The 23,895-nt window shown below is 54.1% G+C and overlaps 2 protein-coding genes across 6 annotated transcripts in view; both read left to right on the plus strand.

Moving 5' to 3' along the window:
* The first annotated feature begins 221 nt into the window (after window positions 1-221).
* On the plus strand, window positions 222-8,599 carry DYRK1B (dual specificity tyrosine phosphorylation regulated kinase 1B). Of its 4 annotated transcripts, XM_027515824.1 has the most exons (12): window positions 859-1,141; window positions 2,405-2,568; window positions 3,578-3,697; window positions 3,788-3,976; window positions 4,348-4,495; window positions 5,352-5,638; window positions 6,318-6,464; window positions 6,551-6,691; window positions 6,980-7,015; window positions 7,100-7,295; window positions 7,663-7,769; window positions 7,864-8,599. In XM_027515824.1, exons 1-12 carry the CDS (start codon window positions 1,066-1,068, stop codon window positions 8,233-8,235), a joined length of 1,983 nt encoding a protein of 660 aa, XP_027371625.1. In that variant the 5' UTR covers window positions 859-1,065; the 3' UTR covers window positions 8,236-8,599. The 4 variants fall into 4 exon arrangements, with proteins under 4 accessions (XP_027371627.1, XP_027371624.1, XP_027371625.1 ...); XM_027515826.1 differs by lacking the exon at window positions 859-1,141 and adding an exon at window positions 222-370 and having other exon boundaries at window positions 6,980-7,295; XM_027515823.1 differs by having other exon boundaries at window positions 858-1,141; window positions 6,980-7,295.
* A 97-nt stretch (window positions 8,600-8,696) lies between these two features.
* The window catches only part of LOC113876516 (galectin-10-like), a 97,851-nt gene continuing 82,652 nt past the window's right edge, over window positions 8,697-23,895 (plus strand). Inside the window, exon 1 of one of the 2 annotated variants that reach the window (XM_027515831.1) lies at window positions 8,697-9,816. The gene's annotated coding sequence lies outside the window, so the exon portion shown is untranslated. The remainder of the gene's footprint in view (window positions 9,817-23,895) is intronic. The other variant, XM_027515832.1, reaches the window with a different exon arrangement.

Consider the following 23,895-nt stretch of genomic DNA (forward strand, 5'->3'; position numbering starts at 1 on the left):
GTGGTGGTGGGGGCGAGTGCTCCCACGCGGTCGCACTGCGCACGCTCCTCTCTTAGCTGCCTCCTGCGCAGCCGTAACTTGGACTTTCGGCGCTTGGGCGGGGTCGGTAGCTCACTGCGCATGGATCCCTGTAAGGTCCTCGGAGCGCAGCCGCGGAGCGCTGCCGTGGGTCACGTGAGGGGAAACAGCTTGGGGGGTGGGGGCGGAGTCCCGGACGGGGGGGCCGGTTTGTTGTGGTCGCCATTTTGCTGGTTGCATTACTGGGTAATCGGGGCCCTGGCTCGCTGCGCTCGCCGGATATCTTCAGCCTGTGGGCAGGACTGAGCTCGGGCTTCCCGAGCAGCTTGAGTTCCCTTGCCCGCGCCCTCAGGTAAGGACGCAGCTCCCGGGGGGCAGCACGCGCTCTCGGGGAGGGAGGATAGTCTGGGACCCGCCCTGCCTGCGTCGCCGCGAGATTTAGCACGAGGCCGAAGGAGGAGAGAAGGGGGGCGGCGGGCAGGTGCAGGCTTTGCCTGGCTATTCATAGTCGGATTCCTGGAAGGGGCCGAGCCGGAGGGAGCAGTCTTAGGAGGGGGTAGCGGGGCCTCGCTCCCGCCCTTTGTTTGGGCTCGGCTCCGCCGGCCGCATCGTCGTCGCCTAGCAACCGCTGTCCTGCGCTGTGATTGGTTGATCTCTTGGCAGCAACGACCAATGGCACGGTTGTTGCCATGGTAGGTGTGGACTGCCAAGTTCGGTCCGGCTCCGCCCGCCTGGGCTCCTCAGGCCGGGGCTGGCCTCCAGGGTGGGGGGCGGGACGCCGGGGTCCCCTGGGGCGGGTGGCTGCGCTGGGCGGGGCCGGCGGGGCGAGGGTTAACCCGCCCCTCCCCCGTCCACCTGCTTTCCCCTTCCCCCGCGTGCCCCGGGCTGACCCTAGTTTCCTTCTCTCCCCGCCCCTGGCGGTGGCGGCTGCTGCCTGCTGTTGTCACCCACCGGGCCGCCTGTCCCGCTTGCCCTCCCCGCCGCGGGGCTTGCCGGGCCGGCAGGGCCGGGACAGGCGGCTGTCTCCTCACCACAGCCACCACCGCCATGCTGGCCGCTCGCCCACCCAACTGGGGGCCCCACCGCGCTCCAGCCCCCCGTGGGCGCGCCAGCCCTGACCCGGGTATGGGGTGGAGGCTGGGAGAGAGGGTCCTGTTGTGGGAGGGCCCCGGGGCAGAGATTGTTTTGTGGGGGAGCTCCAAGAGAGAGGAGGGATCGTGGAGTGGCAGGGCTTGGCATGGGAGAAAGGACTGACAGGGGAGAAGGCCCGTGGGGAGAGGAGTTTGGTGTAGAAGATACTCTGGAAGGGGAGAACTCTGTGATATTTGGCGAATTTGGCTCTGGGGGACTTCTAGGAATGGGCACAGCTGTGGATTGACTGTAGTGTGAAGGAGTAACTGGAGAAAAGGGCCCTGACAGGAATATTGGTTGGGAGGGTGGGGGTAGGATCCATGGTAGGGGAGAGAAGGACGATCCACTCTAAAGCGCGGATAGAAACGCCTCCCCCTTGCTTCCCAAAGGAGTGGCCCTAGTGGGGGAGGGGGGAGCAGCTTGGAGTAATGTGGAGAAGGGCCCTGGTGTAGCATGCGGAAACTGGATATGGTTTGGGAAATTACTGGAGGGTGGTCCCTGATGTGGGAGGCAATGTTAGGGAAGAGGTCTTGGCACCACATGGGGAGGGTCCCCTGAGAAGGGTGTACCCTGGTGGGTGAGAATGCCTTGGGGTTAGGACTCTGTTATAAAGGGGTCCTCAGATAACCTTGGTGTGGTTGGGAGCTCTCTGAGGACCCTGATGTGGTTTTAGGGGCCTGCAGAGGAGTCTGCTGTGATTTAGAGGGGGCCGGAAGACTCCCTTGTGGTTTGGGAGGGAGCCTAGAGTTCTCTGGATTGGGGGACCTACTGGGAAGTGTAGACCTTGAAGTGGAGGGACCGTCATGTGGTAAGACAAGGCCCTGACGTTCAGAGAAGACTCCAGGAGGGGCCCTGAGGAGAGCCATAAGTGGAAATGGGGAGGAGAGCGTGAACCCAACTCCCTGTGCTGTCTGTGGTTTCTCTCTTCTCTTCCTCCCCCCAATTATTCATGTCTTTCTGTCCTTTCCTGTCACCGCCCACATTCCTGCCTGGCTCCCAATTGTTCCCTTTCCCGTGTTCTCTGCGTGCCGCCTGCTTCATGTATCTGGTCATCATTTGCCGGGGACTCTGCTGTGCCCCCACCGCCACTTCTCTCTGTCCGCTCTTCACTGCCACCTGTTGACCCCTTGCACTCTTTCCTCCTTGCTCTGGGCCCCGCCTTCTCTCTGCTGCCCACCTCTTTCCTGCTTGGCACTGGCCAACACATCCCCTTGTTCCATGTCCCCCCTCTCCCCCCCACCCCGCCCCCTCTCAGGTCTCAGCGGCGGTGGCAGCCGAGGTGCAGGATGCGAGAAGGCGCCCCCCGGCCGGGCTCCCGCTCCAGGCCTCGCTCCCCTGCGGCCCTCTGAGCCCACCATGGCTGTCCCACCGGGCCATGGTCCCTTCTCTGGCTTCCCGGGGCCCCAGGAGCACACGCAGGTACGCGTTCCGCTGGCTCCTCACCTGCCTGGGGAAGGGGGAGGCTGGGATAGAAGGGTCTTGGGGCCAAAAAAGATGATGTGGTTGCCCAGGACAGTCTGCCGGGCGTGAAGGGTGCCTTGGGAGTGGAAGATAGAGAGGAGTCGCTGGAGGAGTCGGGATTTGGAGAGCCTGGGCTCCCGTCCAGGCACAGTGGTTATTTCCTTAGGTTCCACATGTTTCACTTCCCTGTTCTGTCAAATGGGACCCGATGCCTACCTCACAGCGTTGTGAGGATTGAACAAATTCATGAAATGCAGTTGGAAATGCTGAGAACAGTGCCGGGCACATAGTAAACACTCAATAAATACTCATTAAGAAAAAAAAAATCCAAAGTGAAAGATCTGGAGGAGTTCAAAGGGAAGAAGCTTGAGCCTGAAGGATTTTGGAGCCAGCCGGGCCTGGGAGTGCAGGGTTAAGAGCTTCAAGGGTAGACTGAAGACGCTGAGCTGTAGAGCTTGAAAGAGGATGGAGTATGAGGATCCACGATCCTCAGGGTGAAGAAACTGGGCAGAGAGGCACAGAGAAGGGGTGCAGGGTGGGGAGGCCCCAAAGGGTGAGGACAAGGCAAGATAGGGAGCCCCTCTGGGAGGCAGTCCCGGGATGGATGGTCTCCACTGAAGGATGGGGAGGGTCAGAGCCCAGGTTTCCAACCTCTCCAACTGAGGTTTAGAAAAGAATCAAGGTGTGTGATGAAAGGTCAGGGGTAAATCATTCACTTCGTGATTCACTCAGCAAATTGCTCATAAACACCCACTCTGTGTGAGGCCCTGCTCCAGGCTCAGGAGAGGAAGTGAGAATAAGTCAAGTCTCTGTCCTTTGGGAGTTTCAATTCTAGTGGGGTTGTCAGTGACCAGATAAATAACCCGTGTGGTAATGGTGAGCCAACAGCCCACAGAGTTCGCCCCCTCGAGGTAGGGGTGGAGGCCTCCCTCAGTGCCCACCGACCGGTCACCCTGCCTGTCCCCAGGTGCTGCCGGAAGTACGGCTCCTGCCGCGGAGGCTGCCCCTGGCCTTCCGAGACGCAACCTCGGCCCCGCTGCGTAAGCTCTCCGTGGACCTCATCAAGACCTACAAGCACATCAATGAGGTGGGCAGAGGAGTGGGGATACAGGCTGGGCGCAGAGGGGTCCTGACAACCTGTCACTCACCGCTCCCCGTCTCCTGGCCGGCTGGGCAGGTGTACTATGCGAAGAAGAAGCGGCGGGCCCAGCAGGCGCCACCTCAGGACTCGAGCACCAAGAAGGAGAAAAAGGTCCTGAACCACGGTTACGACGATGACAACCATGACTACATCGTGCGCAGCGGCGAGCGCTGGCTGGAGCGCTATGAGATTGACTCACTCATTGGCAAAGGCTCCTTTGGCCAGGTGCGGGATGCCCCTCACCCGACCTTGATCCAGGGGTTGGGAGGTACGGGCACCCCCTGGTATTGACCCCCACCCACAGCCAGTGGGCTCAGTGGCTTCGAGCTCCACGCGGGGCCACTTGTCCCAGCGCAGTCTATTGGTTACCTGTGCCTCAGTTTCCTTTTCTATAAAATAGTGCAAACAACAGGACTCCCCACATAAGGCTGTGTCCCGTGTTTACCCTAGCGTCTGGCTGTGGGTGAGCACTCCCGTTTTGAATGAGTAGTATTACTGGTGGTGGTATCGGTGGGTGTCCTTGCTGGAGAGAGGGGTGGTCCCTGGCTGTTCCCTGTGCCCCCATTCCCTCACATTGTGACGGCCTGTGATCACAGGTGGTGAAGGCCTATGACCATCAGACCCAGGAGCTGGTGGCCATTAAGATCATCAAGAACAAGAAAGCCTTCCTGAACCAGGCCCAGATTGAGCTGCGGCTGCTGGAGCTGATGAACCAGCACGACACAGAGATGAAGTACTACATAGGTGAGGCCTGGGGCAGGGCTGCTCGGGTGGGCCCCCCCTTACGGGCAGGGGCTGAGGTCTTCAGAGCAGGCTTGCCACTTTCACCGTATCCTGTTCACATGAGAATGCTGGTCAGTTGATTGAGTGCTCACTAAGGGGTCAGGCTCTACTGGAAGAACTTGACACACATTAACTTGGTGAACCCTCATCACAGATTACCCACAGTTTGGAGATGGAAAAACAGAGGCAGTTAGGTGCCATCACTTGCAGCAGGTCACCGCGTTTGTACTCGGCAGAGCTGTCATTTGACCAGGCAGTGACCTCCAGAGCCTTTACTGTGTGTGCATATTTGTCCTCTTTCCTGTACTGATTCCTCTTAGAAAAATCAAGTAGATTGAAGGAGTCTGTGTTTCTTTTAAAGAGAAGATACACATCCTTACGGTAAATGGAAAGCGAGTACCCTTTGTCACAAAAATAGAACTGAGACTAAAAACAGTGTTATAAAATGAAATGAAGTGTAGGACGGTGTTAAAAACCCATCAGCAGCAAATAGAAACTTCCTCTTTGGTTTAATCACAAAGTCTGACAGAGATTAGAAAAGAGATTAACTTCCTGTAAATGAAATTGTGGACATATGAAAACGTTCCAATTAGTAGGCAGTAGAGAATCACATGGACAGAGGAGCCTGGTGGGCTACAATCCACAGGGTCGCAAAGAGTGGGACACGACCGAAGCGACTTAGCACGCATGCACCCAGCACGCAGAGCAAACTCCAGTTTAGTCTGTGCTCGAGAAGCAGCCTCTCTGTGACTGTGGGCCGCAGCCCTCGCAGAGCCTCAGTTTCTTGCTCGGCCCGTTTCCGCCCTCTTCCCGGCAGTGCACCTGAAGCGGCACTTCATGTTCCGGAACCACCTGTGCCTGGTGTTCGAGCTGCTCTCCTACAACCTGTACGACCTCTTGCGCAACACGCACTTCCGCGGCGTCTCGCTCAACCTGACGCGGAAGCTGGCGCAGCAGCTCTGCACGGCGCTGCTCTTCCTGGCCACGCCCGAGCTCAGCATCATTCACTGCGACCTCAAGCCCGAGAACATCCTGCTCTGCAACCCCAAGCGCAGCGCCATCAAGATCGTGGACTTCGGCAGCTCCTGCCAGCTCGGCCAGCGGGTGCGGCCCAGCCCCGGGGGCGGGGCTCGGTGTGGGTGTGGCCCGGCTGTGGGCGGGGCCGACTGGCGGCCTGGGTCCTCGGGGCGAGGCTAGGCGGGGATAGCCTTGTCACGTGCAGCCTGATACCTGAGCTACGGTGCTTGGGATGGGGCCAAGAGAGGGAGAGGGCCACCGGGTGTACTGCCCGAAGGAGAGGGGAGAGCGGAGCCTGAGGGGACAGGGCCAGTTTTGCCAGATTGAGGAGGGGGTGGGCAGAGGGATAGTTGGGTGGCTGTGAGCCTGAAAGGCTGTGGCGCTCTGCAAAGTTTTGTTTACCCTGTGCTCTTAAAGCTGGGGATGGAAGGGGCGAGGCTTTTCAACTTTGCAGCTAAGATGATGCTGGTAGTGGCTTGAAAAGGATCTGGTTTGGGAGGGTGGGAAGGGCCTAGGTTTGCCGGCTGCCAGCCCCTGGTGACTTAGAGGGGCTCAGGACCAGACTAGGCCGGCAGAGAGCCCTGAAGCCGATAAGTACGATAGTGGTGGTGATTCCAGCAAGCTGGTGCTGATAACATGAGGGTTTGGCACCCCCGTCCCAAGTGTTGGGGGCAGGAGGCTTGCCCTCGGTCGGCCCTCCTAGCTTTGGGGCTGTTCTCGTAACAGAGGCTGGGACCTCTGATGGTTGCCTTCTCCCGTTCTCCAGATCTACCAGTACATCCAGAGCCGTTTCTACCGTTCGCCCGAGGTGCTCCTGGGCACTCCCTACGACCTGGCCATTGACATGTGGTCCCTTGGCTGCATCCTGGTGGAGATGCACACTGGAGAGCCCCTCTTCAGTGGCTCCAATGAGGTGTGCTCCCGAGGAGGGGGTGTGCTCCCGAGGAGGGGGTGGAGGCCCGGCCGGCCCAGTGACCCTGACGGCCCGCCTGCTCTCAGGTGGACCAGATGAACCGGATCGTGGAGGTGCTGGGCATCCCACCAGCCCCCATGCTGGACCAGGCGCCCAAGGCTCGAAAGTACTTTGAGCGGCTGCCTGGGGGCGGCTGGACCCTACGAAGGACAAAGGAACTCAGGAAGGTGCGGCCCCCGCCCCACGCCGCTCCTCCTACCCCGGCGGCCCTTCACTCTCTCACACTTGGGGCTCCCTCCTCCGTCTCCCTGCTTCCTCTCCCTGTGTCTTTCCCTGTCTGTCCTTTCCTTCCTCCCCCGCCCACCCCCTCTCTCCTACTACCCACCGCACAGCTCTTCTTAGCTTCTCTTTTTCCACTTTCTCTCTTGTGCCTCTGTTTCCCCGTGTGTGTCTCCCTGCCCCTCCTGCCCACTGACGGCCACTCTCTTGCCCCCCCTCCCACCTCCCCCTGCCAGGATTACCAGGGCCCCGGGACACGGCGGCTGCAGGAGGTGCTGGGCGTGCAGACGGGCGGGCCCGGGGGCCGGCGGGCGGGGGAGCCGGGCCACAGCCCCGCCGACTACCTCCGCTTCCAGGACCTGGTGCTGCGCATGCTGGAGTATGAGCCCGCCGCCCGCATCAGCCCGCTGGGGGCGCTGCAGCACGGCTTCTTCCGCCGCACGGCTGATGAGGCCACCAACACGGGCCCGGCGGGCAGCAGTGCCTCCACCTCGCCCGCACCCCTCGACACCTGCCCCTCCTCCAGCACCGCCAGCTCCATCTCCAGCTCCGGTGGGTGCTCAGTGCCGGATGAGGGTCGGGTAGCTCTGATTGGGGGGTGTGGGGCGGGGGGATGGGGGTGGGGTGGGGAATAGCTTTGTCACCTGGGCCTTGGCCTAGAGCTTTGAAACTACGAGATCCTGAACTCAACAGTGGGTGGAGCAGGGGAGCGCAGACGATCCCTGAGCGTCTCTCTGAGCTTGGGCTCAGATCTCTAAAACTTGTTTTGACTCTCTGACACCCAACTGAACCCTGACCCCTAATCTCACTTGTGTCTGATCCTTTGAATGGGCCTGGGCCATGAACCAGACTCAGCCACCTGAAGACCACCCCCCCTCCCTTTCCTTGCTAAGCCTCTCTCCTTCCTTGGCACTTCCAGGAGGCTCCAGTGGCTCCTCCAGTGACAACAGGACCTACCGCTATAGCAACCGATATTGTGGGGGCCCTGGGCCCCCCATCACTGACTGTGAGATGAACAGCCCCCAGGTAATGGGGTCTTGGGACTTAGGAGGAGGGTGGTGGGCAGTCTGGGGCTTCAGAACCCAGGTCTCCATCACCCACCGTTGCTTTGCTCCTTTAGGTCCCGCCCTCCCAGCCGCTGCGCCCCTGGGCCGGGGGGGATGTGCCCCACAAGACACATCAGGCCCCTGCCTCTGCCTCATCACTGCCAGGGGCTGGAGCCCAGTTACCCGCCCAACCCCGATGCCTTGGTCGTCCCCCATCACCAACCTCACCACCACCCCCGGAGCTGATGGATGTGAGCCTGGTGGGCGGGCCCCCAGACTGCTCCCCACCTCACCCAGCGCCTGCCCCCCAGCACCCAGCTGCCTCAGCCCTCCGGACTCGGATGACAGGGGGTCGTCCACCCCTCCCACCCCCCGATGACCCTGCCACCCTGGGGCCTCGCTTGGGCCTCCGTGGTGTACCCCAGAGCACGGCAGCCAGCTCATGACCCTGCCCCCTCCCTGGGGCCCCTCCTGAAGCCATACCCCCCCATCCGGGGGCCCTGGGCTCCCATCCTCATCTCTCCCCTTGACTGGAATTGCTGCTACCCAGCGGGGGCGGGTGAGGCCTGCACTGATTGGGGCCTGGGGCAGGGGTTCAAGGAGAGGGGTTGAGGCTCACCTCCCCACTAAGGACTGGACCCTTGGCCCCCTCTCTCCCCTTGTTTTCTATTTATTGTACCAAAGACAGTGGTGGTCCAGTGGGGTGGGGGAGACCCCCCTCACCCCAGGGCCCTAGGAGGGGTGGGGGCAGGTAGGGGGAGATGGCCTTGCTCCTCCTTGCTGTACCCCCCAGTAAAGAGCTTTCTCACATGCCCGCCTGAGCGTTTGCAGGCCCTTGGCTCCCCTCACCCCGCCCTCAGAGGCATGGGGAACGGTGTTGGGGGAAGGGGTGCTGGCAGAGCTTTGTGGTTGGGGTGAGGCCCCGGTCCCTGGGGGAGTTATGGCACAGACATGGGCCTGTAGGAGGCGTGGGGCTGTGGAATCCTAGACAGCGATCCTGGATATGCTCCTAGCCCACACTGGCCTTTTCTCGGATAAACTGAGACCTTGAAAGGTAAAGGGCCAGCTGTCTATGGAGAACATCAGGTTCTGTCCTGAGAAGCCAGGCTTTGTGCAGAGTCTGCACAGGCGTGGCTCATTCTGCCCGGCGTTCAGTAGGTGCTGAGTGCATGTAGCAGGCCTTATTGGTGCCATCTGGGGGATGGCAGGCAGCAATGCGAACAGAATTTACATACCCACCCCCCACCCCCCACCCCACTCACACATGCACACGTCTTGTGTCACTCTTTGGAATCAGTGCTGAGCAAAATGTTTTAGATTCTCAGGCAAAAGGAAATTACCGGGGTTCCAGGTAAGTGGGCCTGTTTCCATGGTAATTTGGAAACTTCTGTCCCCCAACCGGCCAATCAAGAGCCGCCAGGTTCAAAGGATACTGGTGCGCGGCGCTTTCTGGGAAATGGCGTTCTTGGCACTCCTTTTTCACTGTTTTCGTTGCGGAACTACAGAGCCCAGAATTCTTTTCGCTCACGCGCTTAGGGGCTTCCCAGGCAGCCAATCGGCAGTCAGAGACATCCAGGGCCCGGATGCTGGAGGCGGGCTGTAGAGGAGAGGAAGGTAGTGATTGGGTGGTTTAGGCCAGACTCTCCGGAGCGTTGAGTTCTCCAGTCTGGCGGCAGGTGGGTTGCACGCTGTGCTGGGAGAGCATGCAAGTTAGGCGTTCGTGATCACGAGGTAAGCGGGGAGGCCCGAAGTGGCCCCACAATATGGGTCATTGCTAGCTGCTTTGTTGGGTCCGGCTCGCGGGAAGCCCCAGTCGGTAGGAGAGACGGACAAGAGCCCCGTTATGGATCTGCATGTATTCGCTAACGGAAGCCGCTTGGAACGCGGAGAGAACCAGCCCGGCACCGGTAGGGAAACCTTCCTGGGGAAGGAGGTGCTGTCTGAACTGAGACCTGAAGACGGAGGAATGTTTGGGGGTGGCGGTGCTGCGGCGGAATGGCTTGCGCGAAGGCGATGATGAGAAACAGGTGTGTGTGAATGAGTCGCAGGTGATTCGTGTTAGTGGAAATCTTATTGAAAAGGGCTGTGTAAATTAGGTCGTGGAGGATTTTGTTGGCTCTTGAGGGAGCTTGGACTTTGTCCTGAGGGCAGTGGGGAACCTCGGGGTAATTTCCAGAAGGGAAGAGACCCAATTTGCTGCCAGCTGCCAGAAGAGATTGACGGGAGAGACTAGGGTCTGGGAGCCCAGGATGGCAGCCGTGGTGTCCTAGGCAGGAGATGCCAGGGTTGTACCATGGCAGGGCCCTTGGATGGGAAGGGAGGATGAATGTGGGTGGAGGAGACTTCCAGAAGGCTGAGTTCACAGGCTGTGTGGGAGAGGGATCTCTCTAGCACTGTGGAACAGATTTTGGCATATCAAAAATGCTTAATAGTATTTTTTGAATGAATTGCCGTAGGAAGGAGATACTACTATGATCTTCCTTTTGTAAATGAGGTTACCGATGGTAGAAAAAATTAAATAACTTGCCCAAGATAGGGTTTCCCTGGTAGCTGAGCTGATAAAGAATCCACTTGCAATGTAGGAGACCCCGGTCCGATTCCTGGGTGGGGAAGTTCCCCTGGAGAGGGAATCGGTTACCCACTCCATTATTCTTGGGCTTCCCTGGTGGCTCAGACGGCAAAGAATCCGCCTGCAATGCGGGAGACCTGGTTTCGATCCCTGGGTTGGGAAGGAGGGCATGGCAACCTACTCCAGCATTCTTGCCAGGAGAATCCTAATGAACAGCGTTATAGTCCATGGGGTCGCAAAGAGTTGGACACAACTGAGCAACTAAGCACAGCCCAAGATTACGTGGCCAGGAGGTAGAGAGCTCAGGATCTGTGAGTAAACCCGACTTAGCAAGGTGCAAGATGAGCATCAAGACATCACAGGAGTCGGATCATGTAAGTCCTGTAAGGAATCTGTGATGAGCATAGACATTTACCCAGAACCTCTCCCCTGATCTGTTGACTGCCAGCATACCTCCTCTTGGATATCTAGAGATACTGAACTCCTGGTCTTTTCCCCAAAACGTATTGCTCCCACATTCTCACTAAATGTCAGCTCTATCCTTGTAGTTATTCAGATCAAAAGCTTTGGAGTTGTCTCAACTCCCCTCTTTGTATTATACCCTAGTCCAGTCTATCAGCAAATACTCAAAGTGTATTCAGAACCTGACCATTTCTTCCCACTTCCACTCCTGTCACCCTGGCCCTGTCCACGCTTGTCTCCTTGCTCCCCACTGTCTGTTCCTCACTTGCAGCCAAAGGGACATTCTGAAAGCCTGCATCTGGTCACATTCCCCTCCCTGCTCTTGATTCCGTGTGGCTCTATCTCACAGAAGGTAGAAACCACATTCCTCTCTGGCCTGCAAGGCCCTGCATGCTGTGTCCCTGTTACCCGTCTGACATCATCCACTCCCCTTGGCTTGTTCCCTCTGCCCCAGCCATACTGGCCTCAGGAACTCTGCACTTGCTGTTCTCTTTACCTTGAACCCTCTTCTCCTACAGAGTCAAGGCTCACCTTCATCTCCTTTAGGTCTTTACTCAGATGTTACCTTCTTCTGGAGGTTTTTCCTGACAACCCTTCTAGAACTGGATCACTGATACTCATATTTGTCCTCCCTTTAACTTGCTTATTGTCTGTCTTCCCCCATAGCAGACCATCAGGGCAGAAGCTTTTATCTACTCCATGCTTTCTGTCTAACACCTAGAAGAGCTCTTGACATGTAGTACAGGCTCAGTAACTATTTACAAGATGAATGGACGGGTGATTTCATAGTAGTTAGCGATCCCAGCATCCTAGGGACTCTGCTGATCCCCTGTGCCCAGGGCTGCCTGAAAATTTGCTGAGGTCTGTGACATCCAAGGAGCATTTCATCTTGCCTCTGCTTTGTGCTCAGAATTGAGAGTGCAGCAGAGAACAAAAGAGTTTCCCTAGAGAATTCACAGTCTCGGGGGTGGAGGTTCAGATTGTTAACTTATCACACAGATATGAAATTACAAAGTAGAGTGTTGTGAGAACACTTGACAGGATGTCTCATCTGGACCCTAGGAAATGAGGTGATGAAGGATATTAACCCAATCAAGTGTGTGTGTGTGTGAGAGACTTGGAATGTAGAGGCTGAGGGGGAGAAAGAGGCCAGACCATGTGGATCCTGTAAGGAGTTTGTGTCTTTACCCCAGGTGCATTGGGAGGTTGTAGAAGAATGTTTGTTTTGGGTTTTGGGTTTTTTTTTTTTTTTTTTTTTTTTTACACTGCGCTGGCTTGCAGGATCTGTTTCCTGACCAGGGATTGAACCTGTGCCCTCAGCAGTGAAAGCTCAGGGTCCTAATCACTGAACCACCAAGAAAGTCCTGGGAAGCTGTAGAATTTTGAACAGTGGAAGGAGGCATGATCGGTTACGTATGTTAAAAGCTCCCTTGAGCGTTGTGTGGGGAACTGGCTGTAGGGGATTGAGGACTGAAGTAGAGACGCCTGTGAGGAAGCTGATTGCCGTGAAGTTAAAGTGGCTGCTACTGAGGAAGACCATGTGTTCTTTCCTGGTTCTCCTGGGAAGAGGTGGAGTCTCCTCCTCCCTTTTAATCTAGGCTGGCCTGTGATTTGTTTCGACCAACAGAATCCAGTGGAAGTGATGCTGTGCTGGTTGGGGGGGCCTGGGCCTTAGGAAGTAGAAGCTTGTGCTTTTTACTCTCTTGGAGCCCTGGACCACCCCTTGGAGAGAGATGTGGAAAGAGGGAGGCCCAGTCAGCCCCCAGCTGATGTGCTACATCAGCCATGAGTGGTACCATCTTGGATAGTCTAGCCCAGCTCTCTGCTGACACCACATGGCGTAGAGATGAGCCATCCTGAGTCCCATTGCCCCTCAGAGCCTTGTCCAAATTACAGAATCAGAAGCAAATAAATGGTTTCTATTTTAAGCCATGGTGTTTGGGGACTTGTTACCTGGCAATAGCTAACTGAGACAGATTTTTTTTTTTTGAGATCTGACCATTTTATGTATTAGTAATAAGTGTAATGAGAAGTGTTAAGTCGCTCAGTCGTGTCCAACTCTTTGTGACCCCAGGGACTGTAGCCCGTTAGGCTCCTCTGTCCATGGGATTCTCCAGGCAAGAGTACTGGAGTGGGTTGCCATGCCCTCCTCCAGGGGATCTTCCCCACCCAGAGATCAAACCCAAATCTCCTGCATTGCTGGCAGATTCTTTACCGTCTGAGTCACCAGTGAAGTCCATATTATGTATTAGCTCTTTTAACCCTCAGAGTCACCCTGTGTGGTAGTAGTATTATTGTCATTATGTGTATTAGAAAACCAGGGCACAGAGAAGTTAGTGGAGGACCAGCAGGATACACATGGTGAGCATATCATGGCTATTACCAGCATCATGGTCACCAGTGTTAAAATCTCCATGATGGTTAAAGAAGGGGTCATAAGAGGAATTAAAGCGTTAATTCCTCCACTTACTAGCGATATGATTTTAGATAAGTGATTTCACCTTTCTGAGGCTCCATTTCTTCATCGTAAAGTCTAGAATATACTTGTCATCTCAGAAGGTTGCCATGAGGAGCACAGGGTCTGTCAGAGGGCAGACACCTAACCCACGGCAGGGAAGATGATCACGGCTAAGCACGCACCCAGGTGGGCTGTGGCCGTAGGGCACAGCCATTCTCTCGGAAGGCCTAATGGATAGACAGGCATCAGGTCCTTGGGGATGTTGTTGAAGTGCTGGATCAGGCCGCATCTGAGAAGAGTTAGTTCAGGACTTTCTTATTAGGGGATCCAATAAAGCTTTTTTCTTTTTTTAAATCATTCAAGCCAAGTTGAATAGGGCCTTCTGTTACTTGGAGCCAACGTCTGGGTTTTGTTATTTGTTGATTCATCAGATATGCAGTACTGTTTCGGGCATTGTTTTAGGTGCTGGTTTTATAATAGTAAATAAGATGCTCAAGAGCCCTGTCCTCATTGGAACTTAACATTCTAGCGGGGAGAGGTAGATGATTTTAACAAAAGTTAGTATTTTTGTTCCTGGTGGCTCAGACGGTAAAGCATCTGCCTGCAATGCAGGAGACCCGGGTTTAATCCCTGGGTCAGGAAGATACCCTGGAGAAGGAAATGGCAATCCATTCCAGCTCTCTTGCCTGGAAAATCCCACGGACGGAAGAGCCTGATAGGCTACAGTCCATGGGGTCACAAAGAGTCAGAAACGACTGAGCGACTTCACTTACTTTCCCTTACCTTAGTATTGGTGAAGGCCAGGGGAGGGGGATAGAGAGCAACAAGAGCTGCTATTTTAGGTGGAGGGGTTAAATGAGAGATCTCTGAGAAAATGCGATTGGAGAAGGGACCTGACCAAAAGGGAGGAAACCAGCTGTGCGCCTGTTTGGGGGAAAAAACAGCAAGTTCAAAGGTCCTGTGATGTGCTCAGTGCGTAGGAGGAGCAAAAAGGGGTGAACTGGAGCAGACTGAGTGGAAAGGGGATGGGGGTGGGGGGCACGCAGGGGATCGGGGCGGGGGCAGGCATGGGAAGGACTTGATTTGATTCCCAGTGAGGTGGGAAGCAGTCGGAACATCCTGAGCTGAGGGGTGACGTCATCTCGTGTCCTAGTGGGGTTCCTCTGGCCTCTTTGGGGGCCTCTTAATGGAAGCAGGCCCAGCGTGGAGGCTGCGGCTCCAATCCAGCTGAGAGATGGTGGCTCGGCCAGCTTGGTAGTGGTGGAAGTGGATTGGGGTGCGAGTTGAGAAAGGGGGGGTCAGTGACTGCAAGGTTTTAGCCTGAGCAGAGTGCTGTTTCACTGTGTGAAGGAGCCCGTGGTCGTGGTAGGCACCCCAGCAGGTACAGGAGTCTGGCGTTCAGGGGCGCCGTCTGGGCTGGAGACAGAAACATGGAGTTGTTGGTGATGTCATGGTTATAAGGTCCAGGATGAGTTCACTAAGGGAGGGAGTGTGTGGATGGACCTGAGATCTGGGAGTGGAAGCAGGGGGCCTGTGGGGAGGGGACGGTGGCCTGGATGAGGGCGTGGGGAGGCCTGAGCAGTCGTCCGGATGCGTTGTGAAGGCAGACCCCACAGTGGGCTGGTTGTGGGTGATGACAGAGAAGAGAGTCAACACGGGGCAGCGACCCTGCTTCCCCCAGGCCCTGTGGGCCCCTGCTGCTCTTTGCAGTTGATGCTTTTGTTTGCAGCTGCTAGGCTGGCCCTGGGGGGCTCTTGCCTTGACTCTATGGGGTCTTCCCACGTGGTGCCCCACAGCCTTTCTGTCCCAAGTTCCCCAGACAGAAGTCGGAGTGCTGGGGTCCAGTGTCCAACCCCCTCCACCCACCGTGGACGGAGGACTCCTACAGTGAGGTCTGTCTGCTGGGAAGGGCTGTGGACAGGGTGGTCACCTCAAATAATCACAGTGCTGGTGACAGTTGGTGTACTGGGGGAAGGGTAGGGAGACAAGGAAGGTGGGGGGGTCTGGCAGGCTCTGAACTTGAAGGGCTAAGGTCAGGTCCCAGGAAGTAAGGGGGACCCTGGAGATGACTGCAGCAGCCTCCGGCCTGTCTTCCCAGAGCACCTGTCCAGTGGGGAGACAGCCCTGACCACGGGGGTCACGGCGGGAAGGGGGAGGTAGGGAAGCCCAGTGAAGCACGTGACCTCGTTGAAGGTATCAGGGAGGACTTCCTGGAGTCGAGAACCCATGAGATGGAGTCTGGGACGCAGGTGGTGACTATGTAGCCAAGTCAATAGATACTTAAGCTTTTTCTGAGATTTACGGGAAAGTTGCAAAGATAATAGAGAGACTTCCTTCCGCTTCCCCTAATGTTAGCATCTTACTTAATTGCAGTACATTTGTGAAAACTAAGCAATGAACACCGATTACTATTCTGCTAACAGAATTCGCTTTAGTGGAAGAACGCGTGGAATTGACTAATGCTCTTCTGTTCCAGGACGCCGTGTTGCAGTTGTTCATCCCGTGTCCGCCTTTCTGTGACAGTCTGTCTTTCCCTCCCATGGCCTTCCCGGTCAGGTATGGGGTAGGACGCCCCTCAGTCTGGGGTCGTCTGATGTTCTTCTCCTGGCTACACCAGGAGTGTAGGTTTGGGCAAAGAGTACCACTCAGGTGATGGGAACCCGGATCACTTCCTTTTGGTGCTGGCTGCCAGGTTTCTCATAGGGTTTTCCTTTTCCTTATGCCTTTTAGAAACTAGTCACAAAATCCAGCCCAGAAGCTCCAGTTCCTGGAGAGAAAATACAAAGAATTTGTTCTCATATGTCAAAACCGCCACAGTAATGGATAAATACGGGAAGGCCCTTTGAGGGTCTCCTGAGCGGTCTCCTCAGCGTTCCGCCCGCTCATTTGGTGTTCCTCAGTGAAGCTGCTCAGCAGCAGTTGTTACTGTGGTGTTAAGGATGCTTTTCTGATTTCCTCTTTTCTTACTGGGAATTCTGTAGGGAGGTTTGTCCCTTCTATCCCATTTATTTGTACAGTCATATCAGTGCGGACTCATGGATATTTTATTCTCTGCATCTAACCCAATACTATCGTAATTAACTTTTTCACTCAACTTGTTCCAGTTTTGGCCATAGGGGCTCTTCCAGGTTGGCTCTGTATTCTTATTTTTTCCCTCGAGCACTTCCTTATTCTTCAGCACTTGTAAGATGTGCCAGTTCCTCTCACATTTACTTGCCCAGCCCTGGACTCAGCCCCTCTGCAGGTAGCCCCAGTTCCTCTGATGGAGGGTGGCACTGGAAAACAAGAACTGGGCACTGAGCGTGGTCATTGCACCTGAGGTGTCTCCGTTGTCTCTCAGCTGACAGAGCTGGGGAAATATATACACAGAAACCCATGTACACACACATTTGTATTTGTGTGTGTATATATACAGATATCAGTGTATACAAATAAACCTATTTGAGTCCATAATGGTCTCTCATCCAGTCTCCAGAGGGTTCCTTCTGCCCTTGTTTTCTTGTAACTTCTTTCTCTGGGCTGAGAATCCCGGCTCAGTGGGCACTTTTTGGTATTCATCCTATGGGCCATCTTAGCAAATATGGCGGGCCATTCCCGTTTCTGTAAGGACATGCTCTCCTCGGTTTCTATGACAAGTGTCTCCTGGGTTTTCTCCTGTGTCTTGCTTCTTTGCAAGAGGTTCCTGTTTTCACTGACCCCTTAAATTGGAGGCTGGTGGGGGGCTCTTCTCTCCTCCTGCCTCTGGGCCATCTCACCCTCTTGTGGTCTGTTTCCTGCCTCTGTACTGATGATGCCCACTCTCCGCCTTTAGCTCCGACTCCTCCCTGGGCCCCAGAAGCCCTCTCTCCATCCTGCCCTCAGCCCCGGGCCCCTATACTCACCATGTCCCAAACTGCAAACCTGCTCCTCCTCTTGGCCCTTGTCACAGGGATGTCACACACCAGGCTCCCAGAGAGAGCTCAAGGCTTCATCCTTGATGCCGCCTCCCTCCCCAACCTGCATCCTACCGTCCTCCTCCAGGGCTTGACCACCCGCCCCTTCTCATCTGTCATGGCCCTGCCTTGGTCCAGCTCTGTCCTCTCCTACCTTGTCTCTGCCTGGTCTCCTGTCTCCCCCTTTAACCCACCTCCACTGGACGGCTGAGGGATCTCTGTGAAACCCAGATCTTATCACACCCTCTTGCTTGAAGTCCTTCCATATTTCTCCAGCGTCCTCAGGACCGAGTCCTCATGCCATAGACTGACACTGAGCGTGTGGTGTGACCTGGTCCCTGACTTCCTCTGCCTGTCCCCCCGACTGCCTGAGCCACAGACACACTGAACTCATTTCCTCTCTTCCTAGAGTTCGGCCCTCACTCTCACCTGGGCCTCAGCGTGCACCCTCGCTCAGCCCCGTGACCTTCAGTCCCGCCAGCCCTGCCTATTCCACATACACCACCCGCTTTCTTCCCACTCGTATTATTTTGAAACACTCCCAGACATCATCTGTAAAGATGATGGACAAAATGTAAAACCAGTGGTCATTTCTGCATGTTGAAAGTAGGGGAGAGGAGATTCACTTTAAAGTATTTTTTGCAACAAACATGTTTTTGTTGAATACTAACAGAACACACCAGTAGCTGTTGTGGGAGAAAGAGTTAACTAAACAAAAGACAATAATCACATTGTGTTTAAGAGGAAAAAACCTTTCAGGAATCATTTGTAAAATATCACCTAAACCATTCCACCAGGGCAGGAAGAGAACAGGGGTGTGTCTATAACCTTCAGTCACCCCAGACTGACTGCTGAGTGCTTATAGGATTCCTTTCAAGGTCCCATCAACTTAGGGAACCTCTTTACCGTGAAGTCTTCAGTTATCATTATAAACAGAACTTAAGTCACTTACTTAGAGGGTGTTTCACAAGCCTTTGGAACAACTGACTTGTAGAAAAGGATTTTGTATGTGTAAGGGAAGGTTACTAAAGTATCAATACATCGGTGTTGGGAGAGTTCCTGACTTTCCCTCTGATACCAGACTACTGGGACAGTCAGTTCTGTAAAGGAACCGCAGGTGCGTCTGCCTTGAGACCTTTTGCGGTGTTGACATCTGCCTGGCACGTGCTGTGATAACCACTGCCAACATTTACATGCGCTGCTTCAAGCCAGATACCAGTCTGAGCCCTCTGTGTGCATTAATTCAGTAACAACCTAACACAGCCCTTAGGAGGCAGCTGCTGTTATCCCAGTTTTTCAGTTCAGAGTTGAAATCAGTTGCTTCAGGTCGCATAGGTAGTGAGTGGCAGCCCTGGGATTTGAACCCAGGAATACTATTGCTTCTACTGTCTGTGCCTTCAACCCTCTTCCCCTTGGGCTCCATTCTTAAGGAGATGCTTACATTCACAGTGGTTTTTTGGGTTTTTTTTTTTGGGTTGGGGGGCCGGGGGTGCCCTTGCCAGGCAACTTATGGGATCTGACACCCCCTGACCAGGGATTGAACCCATGCCCCCTGCAGTGGAACTACGGGGCCCAAACCACTGCATCACCAGGAAATTCCCCGAGATGCTCACATTTCTAATACTGCAGTTTCTTCTTTTCAGAAGAGCTTCACAGACTTTCTTCTCCAGGTGCCAAAAATATTTTTTTCAACATCCCCAATTACTTGCGAAGAAAAAACACTTAACTTTGTTTTGTTTTTTTAAGGGGAAACTTCAAACATGCGCCAAGGCGGAGAGAAGAGTCTAATGAGTGCCCGTGCCCCCATCACCTAGCTTCAGCAGTTACAGCACGTGGCCATTCTTGTTCCCTCCACATCCCGCACACGTTCCCTCCCTGCTCAGTTAGTTTAAAGCAATTCAGGTGTTTTATCAGAAGACATGGCCTTCAAAGCAAAAGGGACCTAACTTCCTTGCTCTAAGTCCTCCCGCTGTGGGCACACTGACCATCTTCCCGAGCCCAGCTCCTCCCCGTGGGCTTTCCAAATGCAGGCATCTCTGCCGGTGTGACAGTATTGCAGCCCCATCACTGGCTCGTTCCCCGTAACCCGATCCCCTCCGGGCATTTCTCCACATGGCCCTGAAGCCTGAAAACGATCCCTCTTAGTGACCGAGGCCGGCCGAGTTGCCTGGCAGCCCGTCCCCTGCAGCGGGACATTTCACCTGCGTGTGGCTCTCTGCCGCGATAGTGGCCTCTTCCTTATTTGGGTTCGTTTCTGGCCGCCCCTCCACTCAAGCCAGGTCAACCTCCCGTTACACCCCATGCACACCGTAACTTCACCTCAGCACAGTGTGTTTAACACGGTCTAAAGGAAACAGGGATCTGGGTACTTACCTTTAACTGCCTGGGGGCTCCATGACTCAGGTCTGTCTGTGTTCCTGCTGTGTCCCAGGATCACCCAGCACCCGGCCTGGCGCACAGCAGGCGCGCAGTAACAGGAATGAATGAGCGAATGAATGAATGACTACCAGGGCCAGTACCTGGGGTTTCTCATGAGGGCAGTGGGAAGCCACAGAAGTGTTTCAGGCAGAACTGGACCCATATTTCTTAAACTAATGTACATATAAGTCCCCTGGGATCGTGTTAAAATGCAGATTCTGAATCAGTGGGTCTGGGGAGGGGGACTGAGAATTCTGCATTTCTAACAAGCTCCCAAGCGAGGCCAGTGTTTTGAGTAACAAGGGTCTCGCTGTGCTGTTCTGCTCAGTACGGCAGCCACCAGCCACGTGTGGTCGTGGAGGGTTCGAAATGTGGCTTGTGTGGCCTGAGATGTACTTTAGTGTAAAATACCGGCCAGATCTCAGAGACTTAGTGCAAAAAGAGAATGTAAAATGTCTCATTAATAGCTTTTATACTGATCACATGTTAATATGGTAATATTTTGGATATATCGGGTTAAATAAAATATATTATTAAAATTAATTTTCCTTTTTTTTTTGATGTGGCTACTAAAAAATTTTAAATTACATTTGTGGTTCTCATGATGTTTCTCTTGGATTGTGCTGGTCTAGCCCTCCAGACTCCTCATCTCTAAGCATTTGTACATGTTTTTCTCTCTTTTTTGAAGCTTCCCTCTTTCTTCCTACCTCATTCTCAAAAGTAACCACATACATCTTTCAGGTCTCAAATAAGATGTCTCCTCCTCCAGGAAGTCCTCCTTGATCCCCCAGGGTGGTTGGGTGTCTGTTTTGGGCTTCTGCTCTATTGGTTTTCCTCATCTCAGCCCTGACTACTTGTGATACACATCAGCATCTAAATGTCTGTCTCCCGGAGACGGGAGATAGGATGGCAGAGTAGGAGGACTTGAGTTCACCTCCTCACACGAAAACACCAAAATCACAACTACCAAACAACCATCAACAAAAAAGGACTGGAACCTACCAAAAAGATATTCTACACCCAAACACAAAGAAGCAGCCACAATGAGACGGTGGGCGAGATGCTTTCATGATCTAAATGACTGTCTCTCCCTTGAGATCGATAAATCCACACGGATGGGGACAACGCCTGTTCTTGTCGCCACTTTATCTCCAGAACCTGGCGTGGAGTCAATAAATCCCTCTTAAATGAATATTATGCAGTAGTGAAAAGGAAGGAACGACAGGTGTGCGAGAAAAATAATGTTCTGTGAATGGAGCAAAATTCAGAAGATTCCATACCGGATGACGATACCATTCCAGAAAGCTGAGAACCCGGCACACAGAGACACTGCGCGCGAAAACGTGGTAAAACCAGCAAGTGGAAGAGGGAACCTTTTGGGGTTTGCTGCGCTGTGCACTTAAAATGGGTTTATTTCACTGCACATAAATACCTCTGTAGAGCTAAATCAAAAAGGGGAGTGGGCAGCTCAGACTCCTCGTACCACCTCTGGATATACCATGTGAGGGGGGCAGTGCCAGCCCCTGGGGGCTCGCCTGTCAGGCCGAGGAGGTCTGGGCAGAAGGACTTGAGTCACGGAGCCAGGCGAGGGGCTCTGCTTCCTCTGCTGTGTCTCTACTTCTGGGCCTGGTGATTAGTTGGCACTTGATAAATACGTGTATTTTTAAGTTAAAATTCTTTTGGAAGTAAAATTAAATTTTCTTAAATGTCTGACTTCAACAACCCTGAAACACCCTACACCTCTGGATTTCTTGCTGTGTGTGAAGTAATGCATTTCTTTCTAATTCAAGCCCTTTGGACCTGGGTCCTCTTACATGGAGCCAAACAACTAGTGATCATGTGGTGAGTGAGTTACCACTTTTAGGAGTGTTAGCAAAAAAACAAGGTTTAACTGAGTAAATTAAGATCTAATTTGCATTATTTAAAAATTCATGGATGGGGCAGCATTCTGTATGGCAAACCAAGAAGTTAACACAACGTAGAAGGCTTTCATAGTAAGGACAGTGTGACAGGAAAGTTATCAGAAAGTTAATCAGAGGCAGCAGGCAGTGCCGGCTTCCCATTGGCTGGGCTTGTGGCAAGGCAAGAAGGAAGCGTCCCCTCCCGCTTCTGGGTAGTAAGGTGGTTGCCCTTCCTGTCTGGGAGTGCAGGGTACCCCTCTTCCTGCTGGGGTCAGTAATGCCATCTTCCTGTGGGGGTAACACGCTGCAGGGTAGGGCATGAGCCCTCCCTCTTCAGGCCTGACTCCTTTTATTCTCACAGGGACACCCGCGCTGTGTCAGGTGGAGTGTGAGGCCTTTACCTGCATGACTCCCTTGACTCGTCCCAGCGCCCCTGTGAGGCTGGTTTCAGTCCCTGTTTAACTGAGTGGGTCTCAGACTATAGGCTGTCCTGCTTGCTCCCGCCACCCGCTGGTTGCCTCCTGGTGCAGACACTGCTGTGTCCGTCCATCACCTTATAGGAATTCCACCACTGCGATCACATACTTAAGAGCTCAGCGAACTCCCAGACACGTAAATGATAGTCGTCATCAGGTCCCAGTATTTTATGATACCACTAAGGTGAGGGGGGTCGTTAAAGCAGCAACAGAGGACTGATCATACACCCTCTCCCCAAGGATAACCGCTGTGCTGACTTCTAGGGCCACAGGCTATTTGCCCAAGCCTTTCCTCTGTATAAACGAAACAACACATCAAACTCCAGGTTCCCTCTCTCACCATCATCTCTGTGCTCGGACCCATTTATGAAAGGTTCATGAGTGGGACACACGTCGGCTGCCTGGTGCCCTTTCCCTGAAGGTGGTGCAGTGGACACGTTATACTGGCCTGCCCAGTAGCCGCCCATTTTTCTGGCTGCAGCATCCCGCATTCTGCCTCTTCATCTGTGTGTTTTGGGTGCGGGTAAGTCTACCTGCTGGTTCTCTAGGGCTGAGCCCATAACCTGGACCTCCCTACTGAGACTCTTCCATCTCCCTGACCACCACGACTTCAGAAATGAGCCTGTGACCCAGACCTGGCCGATGAGAGCTGGGGTGGGCTTCCCCTGAGCTGGCAGGGAAGGGGGACACCACAAAACACAAAAGGTGGTGGTTTCCCAGCCAGTAGGATCCAAGGCCAGAGCTGCTGGGGACCCGTTAGCAAGGAGGGCTCACCTGGAAATGACCATACAGAAAGGAAGACAGAGCTGAGAGATGAAGAGGGAAAGAGAATCCTGACTACCTCCTCGGTCCTGGATCTACCTGTACCTGAAGGCAGACGTAACCTGTTCCGTTAGATGAGCGTATAAATATCGTTTCTGCTTAAGCCAGTTTGAATTGGGTTTCCTGTCATTTGTAGCCCAAAGCATCCCAGCAGGGGCCTATACGCATGGAGCTTGTTGTTGTTGTTTTAAAGCCCCAGTCAACATTTCCATCAGCTGCACTCAGTCAGTGTGTGGAAAATGCAGAGTGACAGAAGTTCTCCAAGTGTGCAACCTGGTGAAAAAGTGCAAATTCTCAGGTCCAACTTTAGAAAATCACAAACTTGGAATGGGTTCTGGCAAGAGTGTTTGAGAAGCATTCCAGCGGCCATGTCCTGGACGCAGCTTCACCACAGGCGAGCGTGGTAGGAGGGGGAGAGCACAGCTCCAAGCCGCGTCTCTGCTCTGCCTGGCCCTCTGATTTCAGGTGAGTTACGGAAGTCACTGCTTCACCTTTCCCATCTGGAAAATGGTGCTGTCCTCTGTGATAACACCATTTTGAATCCCAGTGAGTTAATAGAAGTAAATCGTTCAGAACAGTGCCTGGCGCATAGTCCACACACCCACTGACATTAATCCATGGTTCTTAGACTTGGATGTGAGAATGTCCTTGGAGAGCTTGTTAAGACATGGTTGCTGGGCCCTGCCCTCCCTCCCCTTGAAATTTCTGATTCTCAGAAAGGGGAGCCTGAAACTTTGCATTTTTAATGAGTTCCTGCATCAAAGTGATACTGCTGGTCCAGGGGACCCTACCTTGAGAACTGCCTAGTTAGATGTTGTTACTGGGGTCCAGCTCCCTTTCTAGTGGGTCTGCAGTCACCTCAGGTGCTCTGGACTCGCTCTTTCCGCTGACTCAGGCTTCTTTCTCATCCTCTCCCTCCCCTCTGGCATTGGTTTTGATAGTTGGATTCTCCGTGCTGGTAACTGGAGCTCTGAGCCCAGCTTTCCGCTGAGAGTAGCGCCAGCCTCCACCTGTTCAGGGGACCTGATTGATGGCTCCTTCACCCACAACTGTTCCTTTTTTGGCAGC

The sequence above is a fragment of the Bos indicus x Bos taurus genome, chromosome 18, assembly GCF_003369695.1.
Source record: "Bos indicus x Bos taurus breed Angus x Brahman F1 hybrid chromosome 18, Bos_hybrid_MaternalHap_v2.0, whole genome shotgun sequence".
Classification (NCBI taxonomy): Eukaryota; Metazoa; Chordata; class Mammalia; order Artiodactyla; family Bovidae; genus Bos; species Bos indicus x Bos taurus.

Excerpts from the sequence above, each read along its gene's own strand:
- DYRK1B (XM_027515823.1), top strand. The coding sequence starts at position 1,066 with ATGCTGGCCGCTCGCCCACCCAACTGGGGGCCCCACCGCGCTCCAGCC. Across the intron at positions 3,977-4,347 it reads GCAAAGGCTCCTTTGGCCAG|GTGGTGAAGGCCTATGACCA; the intron begins GTGCGGGATGCC and ends CTGTGATCACAG. Across the intron at positions 6,692-6,979 it reads GGACAAAGGAACTCAGGAAG|GATTACCAGGGCCCCGGGAC; the intron begins GTGCGGCCCCCG and ends TCCCCCTGCCAG.